This window comes from Salvelinus alpinus, unplaced genomic scaffold, assembly GCF_045679555.1.
Source record: "Salvelinus alpinus unplaced genomic scaffold, SLU_Salpinus.1 scaffold_484, whole genome shotgun sequence".
NCBI lineage: Eukaryota > Metazoa > Chordata > Actinopteri > Salmoniformes > Salmonidae > Salvelinus > Salvelinus alpinus.
In genome coordinates this window covers 1-6,774 of record NW_027256424.1, presented here as the reverse complement: position 1 = coordinate 6,774, position 6,774 = coordinate 1, and the positions used below count along the sequence as shown (strand labels likewise).

The 6,774-nt window shown below is 40.0% G+C and overlaps 1 protein-coding gene across 1 annotated transcript; it reads right to left on the bottom strand.

Moving 5' to 3' along the window:
- Positions 1-2,342: 2,342 nt before the first annotated feature.
- Positions 2,343-5,410, bottom strand: LOC139567410 (piggyBac transposable element-derived protein 4-like). The gene is made up of 2 exons (XM_071388777.1): positions 5,226-5,410; positions 2,343-4,059 (listed from the first exon to the last, which is right to left on the bottom strand). The coding sequence occupies exons 1-2, from the start codon at positions 5,408-5,410 to the stop codon at positions 2,343-2,345; spliced, it is 1,902 nt and encodes a 633-aa protein (XP_071244878.1).
- Between the last annotated feature and the right edge of the window lie 1,364 nt (positions 5,411-6,774).

The following is a 6,774-nucleotide window of genomic DNA, read 5'->3' as shown; positions in this document are numbered from 1 at the left end:
TAGAGCTTGTTTAAGGAAAAGTGTTTTTTTTCAATTTCATGCTTGAAACTCGCTGAAATTGGTTCCTATCCTCTAGTTTAAGCAGTACTGCAAAAAATTTCACTAACAGAGTGCATTAAACACGATTTAGAGCTTGTTTAAGGAAAAGTGTTTTTTTTCAATTTCATGCTTGAAACTCGCTGAAATTGGTTCCTATCCTCTAGTTTAAGCAGTACTGCAAAAAATTTCACTAACAGAGTGCATTAAACACGATTTAGAGCTTGTTTAAGGAAAAGTGTTTTTTTTCAATTTCATGCTTGAAACTCGCTGAAATTGGTTCCTATCCTCTAGTTTAAGCAGTACTGCAAAAAATTTCACTAACAGAGTGCATTAAACACGATTTAGAGCTTGTTTAAGGAAAAGTGTTTTTTTTCAATTTCATGCTTGAAACTCGCTGAAATTGGTTCCTATCCTCTAGTTTAAGCAGTACTGCAAAAAATTTCACTAACAGAGTGCATTAAACACGATTTAGAGCTTGTTTAAGGAAAAGTGTTTTTTTTCAATTTCATGCTTGAAACTCGCTGAAATTGGTTCCTATCCTCTAGTTTAAGCAGTACTGCAAAAAATTTCACTAACAGAGTGCATTAAACACGATTTAGAGCTTGTTTAAGGAAAAGTTTTTTTTTTCAATTTCATGCTTGAAACTCGCTGAAATTGGTTCCTATCCTCTAGTTTAAGCAGTACTGCAAAAAATTTCACTAACAGAGTGCATTAAACACGATTTAGAGCTTGTTTAAGGAAAAGTGTTTTTTTTCAATTTCATGCTTGAAACTCGCTGAAATTGGTTCCTATCCTCTAGTTTAAGCAGTACTGCAAAAAATTTCACTAACAGAGTGCATTAAACACGATTTAGAGCTTGTTTAAGGAAAAGTGTTTTTTTTCAATTTCATGCTTGAAACTCGCTGAAATTGGTTCCTATCCTCTAGTTTAAGCAGTACTGCAAAAAATTTCACTAACAGAGTGCATTAAACACGATTTAGAGCTTGTTTAAGGAAAAGTGTTTTTTTTCAATTTCATGCTTGAAACTCGCTGAAATTGGTTCCTATCCTCTAGTTTAAGCAGTACTGCAAAAAATTTCACTAACAGAGTGCATTAAACACGATTTAGAGCTTGTTTAACCTCTTGGGAATACCCCCCCCCCTCCCTTCAATTTCCGCCTGAAGACATACCCAAATCTAACTGTCTCTAGCTCAGGCCCAGGAGCAAGGATATGCATATTCTTGGTACCATTTGAAAGCAAACACTCTGAATTTTGTGTAAATGTGAATTGAATGTAGGAGAACATAACACAATAGATCTGGTTTAGATAATACAATGAAAAAAACATACGTTTTTTCATTTTAATTGTTGTATCATCATAATAAAAATGAACAAGATAAAACAAACATCTAGATATGAATGTGGGAACAATTTCAGTGCAAAACATAAGAAGGCAACAGTGCTTGTGCAAAGTTTCAGAATGATAACTTCCAAAATGAGTGTGCTACATGACATTTATCATGAGGTCACCCAGGTGTCCCACACAAGTAGCCAAAATGTACCCAAGTGGCCAAATTGGTGAAGGTATACATTCTGAAACAAATAACTATATACAAAATACCTAAATGGTATTCTAACACCCCCCCAAATAAAATCTATGAAAAAAAAGAAAAAAAATATTTGGATTTTTTTTTATAAAAAAAATATTGGAATTTCTCTTATAAAAATGTTTTCCAAAAAATGAATAAAATATACATTTACAAAATAACATGGTTGACTATTTCCACTTTCAATACTTGGAAGACCCTCAGTCCTCTATCAAATCAAATGTATTTACATAGCCCTTCCTACATCAGCTAATATCTCAATGTGCAATACAGAAATCCAGCCTAAAACCCCAAACAGCAAGCAATGCAGGTGTAGAAGCACGGTGGCTAGGAAAAACTCCCTAGAAAGGCAAAACCTAGGAAGAAACCTAGAGAGGAACCAGGCTATGAGGGGTGGCCAGTCCTCTTCTGGCTGTGCCGGGTAGATATCACAGTGGTTGTAGAGGGTGCAACAGGACAGCACCTCAAGAGTAAAAATGAACAGTTTAGGTAGGGTTCCATAGCTGCAGGCAGAACAGTTGAAACTGGAACAGCAGCAAGGTCGGGTGGACTGGGGACAGCAAGGAGTCATCATGCCAAGGGGTCCTGACGCATGGTCCTGGGGCTCAGGTCCTCAGAGAAAGAAGGAGAGAAAGAGAGAGCATACTTAAATTCACACAGGATAAGACAGGAACAGTACTCCAGATATAACATAACCCCACCCACTTTGCCAAAGCTCTACACAAAATTCTGCTGCTGATGCCAGATGCCATAGCAGTCTCTCTCTGATGTAAAGCAAAGGGTCACCGAGCATGTGGTGCATGTGATGGGCGACTTCATCTTGCAAACAACACAGCAACGCCTCCATGCTGTGCCCTTTTGGCCCTTAGGCACATTCATGTCTGCACAAATATATCTGGGCAGATGAACACTTGTGGCAGGAGCAGAAGGAACAGGGCTTGGTGCAGTGGTGCTGTAGCCAGCAAGCTCCTTGATGAGCTGCTCTCTGAAGGCTTTCTGTGTGAGGAAGGGCTTTCCACAGCTCTTAGCCATTTCCTTATGTAGGATGAATGCATTCACCACAGCAATGTCGACAAAATGATAGAAGAAAGTCTTGTACCATCGCATTGTTTTATGCAGAACATTATAATAGCCTATTAGCGCATCTGATAGGTCCACACCTCCCATGCTCTTGTTGTAGTCCTTCACTGCAGTTGGAATGGGGACATTTTTGGTGGTCCAATGCCCAGTACCATCCTTGATACGCCGGGCAACATGATCCCCATTGAAGGACTTGTGTATAGTTGAACACATCACGACTTCCCTGGTGTCCATCCACTTTACAAAAAGCAGACCATCTTCGCGTATCCATCGCATGGTCCCCCGCTCAGCCCGCTTCGGCATGTCGTTCACCTTGGTCTTCGGAAAGCCCACCCGGTTGGTGCGAATGGTGCCACAAGCCCACACTTCCCGCTTCCTCAGGTCTGTGAACAGGGTAGGGCTTGTGTAGAAGTTATCCACAAACAGTTTGTAGCCCTTCCCTAGCAGTTGGAAATCCAATAACTCCATCACAGAGTCATAGCTAAGTCCCTTACCACTTGCACAAGTGTTCTTCCCCTCATAGACAAAGAAATTGCATGTGTAGGCACACACAGAATCAGCCAAAACAAACAGCTTGTAACCCCACTTGGTTGGCTTGTTACGCATGTATTGTTTGAGGCCAATTCTGGCCTTTGAGGCTACCATCCTCTCGTCGATGGACAGGTTCTGGGCTGGCTGAAAGTAGGTCTTGCAGGCCTCAACAATGCTGGAGTAGAGAGGTTTGATTTTGCACAGTCTATCAAACGTTGCTGTGCCTTTCTTCTTGTCATTCTCTTCATCAACCTTTGGGTCACTGATGTGAAGAGCCTGTGAAACAACCAGAAACCTTTTGCAGGACATAACAGCCATGGGGAAAGGCAGTTGGTAGAGTGATGACGTCTTCCAGTAGTCAGTCAGGCTTTTCAGCTTCACCAGCCCCATGTAGATGACCAGTGAAAGGTAGCAGTAAAAGTCTGACATGGATACGGGCTTCCATGCTACCTTTTTGCCTGCCTGCTTCTTCTTCCCAAACTTATTCGTGTTAGACACGAGTGAACCTACAACAGAATGGGTGAAAAACAACTGGAAAAGCTCAAGTGGGCTGTATGTTGTGCTCGCGTTCACCTGAGGTCCAGGCTCCCTTTTCGGTCGGAAAGTTGGCTGGGGTGGCTCCACATCATCTTCCAGGACAGTGTGCCAACGCCCTTCTGTCCCTTCTCTAGCAGGTGGCACACTTCCCCTCTTCCGCCTCTTTGTCGGTGCCCTCACACCGGTAGATGGCCCTGAGACAGCAGGGGTCCGGCTGGAAGAACAAGTTGGCGCTGGGGGCTCTGCTGGGGGCTCTGCTGGGGGCTCCCAGTCGGAATCAGTGCCACTGTGAATCAATTAGAATAGTTTCACATATGAGCCCTGTATCAACAGGTATAATAAACATATGCATTTTTATTTATATATATATATAGAGAGAGAGAACAGGGAATAAAAGACACACTGGTCTCAAAACATATGTGGCAATGCTACCATAATACTATCAAAGTACAGTACACATGCTGGCTAGCTGTTTGTGTTGGCTGCTACATTCTACAGAAAGACATTTTTATTTAGAGAGAGAACAGGGAATAAAAGACACACTGGTCTCAAAACATATGTGGCAATGCTACCATAATACTATCAAAGTACAGTACACATGCTGGCTAGCTGTTTGTGTTGGCTGCTACATTCTACAGAAAGACATTTTTATTTAGAGAGAGAACAGGGAATAAAAGACACACTGGTCTCAAAACATATGTGGCAATGCTACCATAATACTATCAAAGTACAGTACACATGCTGGCTAGCTGTTTGTGTTGGCTGCTACATTCTACAGAAAGACATTTTTATTTAGAGAGAGAACAGGGAATAAAAGACACACTGGTCTCAAAACATATGTGGCAATGCTACCATAATACTATCAAAGTACAGTACACATGCTGGCTAGCTGTTTGTGTTGGCTGCTACATTCTACAGAAATACATTTTTATTTAGAGAGAGAGCAGGGAATAAAAGACATATGTTTTGAGACCAGTGTGTCTTTTATTCCCTGTTCTCTCTCTAAATAAAAATGTCTTTCTGTAGAATGTAGCAGCCAACACAAACAGCTAGCCAGCATGTGTACTGTACTTTGATAGTATTATGGTAGCATTGCCACATATGTTTTGAGACCAGTGTGTGGCAATGCTACCATAATACTATCAAAGTACAGTACACATGCTGGCTAGCTGTTTGTGTTGGCTGCTACATTCTACAGAAAGACATTTTTATTTAGAGAGAGAACAGGGAATAAAAGACACACTGGTCTCAAAACATATGTGGCAATGCTACCATAATATTTTCAAAGTACAGTACACATGCTACATGCTTACAAGCGTACCCTCACAATGAATAGGCCACGTGTACGTTACAAATTTCATAACATTTGCATATATTGCAACTAAAACGTAAATACTATCACAAATAACATTTTATATTACAAACAACGGCATTAGCATGACGAGAACTTACCAATCCAAAACGATATCCTCTCCTTCCAAGAAATATGCCTCCGTTTCAGAATCATAAGAGGCAGCTCCCACAGATTCGTCGTCAGATAACATTTCTGTATCCGAATCACGATCAATTTCTTCTAAAATTGCCTCTACATTGCTATATCTGGTCTTGGACTTAGCTTTCCCAGACTTATTCGCCATGATTTTCGATGAAAATATAGTTGAAGATGCACGTTGCCGAAATAACACTGCGCGTAATAGCTTTCAGTCCGTCGTCGTTGAAATGCGATTTCAAAAGACTCCTGTTGCGCACACGTTCTCCAAGTGAGTTCGTCTCCAAACAAATTACCATTTGATAGTGCCTTTTACCTCTGTTCATTGGCTATCTAACCAGCTAGATTTCAAGACGATGAGTGGTCATTGGGTTAAAATACAGTCAATCAAAGAGACAATGGTCATCCGATTGGTGAGCAAATGAGGTCGGAGGTCGTTGTCTTCCAATCGTTTTTTTCGGATCAATACGTCCCGCAAAATGGCCCATCAAGTTTGGTTGTGTTACAAACAAACAGTTGATTTCAATGAAACCTAACTTGACTGGATAACGTCAGGTTTAGTCAGTGTATTTAGGTCGGATGTTTCGCCAAAACTTTTATGACATGAAATTCAACGACATAAGCGTTCACAAAATGTTTCGTTTTAGGCTATAAAAAATGGATTTAACCGAACAAAAGACCATTCAGTGTGTAACAATGAGCCTTGGGATTGCAACCAGAGAAGATTTTCCACAGGTAAACCATTTCTTTCAATGCAATCTGTGATAATGTTACGCTGGTGCTGGTTGGAAAAGTATTTATTTATGGAGCGCTGAGCTCAGATAATCACATCCTATTCTTTCGCAGTAAATCATTTTTTAAATCTGACAACGCAGTTAGATTAGCAAGATTCAAGGCTTTTGAAGCATGTGAGACACTTTTATTTTCATGAATGTTTAATATGACTATTTGTGGCGATCACCGTAAGTTGTCTATTTTCAAACCCGGATCCGGGATCCGTACTCGGTAGAAGTTAAGGAAAAGTTTTTTTTTTCAATTTCATGCTTGAAACTCGCTGAAATTGGTTCCTATCCTTTAGTTTAAGCAGTACTGCAAAAAATTTCACTAACAGAGTGCATTAAACACGATTTAGAGCTTGTTTAAGGAAAAGTGTTTTTTTTCAATTTCATGCTTGAAACTCGCTGAAATTGGTTCCTATCCTCTAGTTTAAGCAGTACTGCAAAAAATTTCACTAACAGAGTGCATTAAACACGATTTAGAGCTTGTTTAAGGAAAAGTTTTTTTTTTCAATTTCATGCTTGAAACTCGCTGAAATTGGTTCCTATCCTCTAGTTTAAGCAGTACTGCAAAAAATTTCACTAACAGAGTGCATTAAACACGATTTAGAGCTTGTTTAAGGAAAAGTGTTTTTTTTCAATTTCATGCTTGAAACTCGCTGAAATTGGTTCCTATCCTCTAGTTTAAGCAGTACTGCAAAAAATTTCACTAACAGAGTGCATTAAACACGATTTA

Coding starts and splice junctions, on each gene's coding strand:
- LOC139567410 (XM_071388777.1), bottom strand. CDS start 5,410: ATGGCGAATAAGTCTGGGAAAGCTAAGTCCAAGACCAGATATAGCAAT. Junction 4,060..5,225: donor GAGGATATCGTTTTGGATTG/GTAAGTTCTCGT, acceptor ATTGATTCACAG/TGGCACTGATTCCGACTGGG.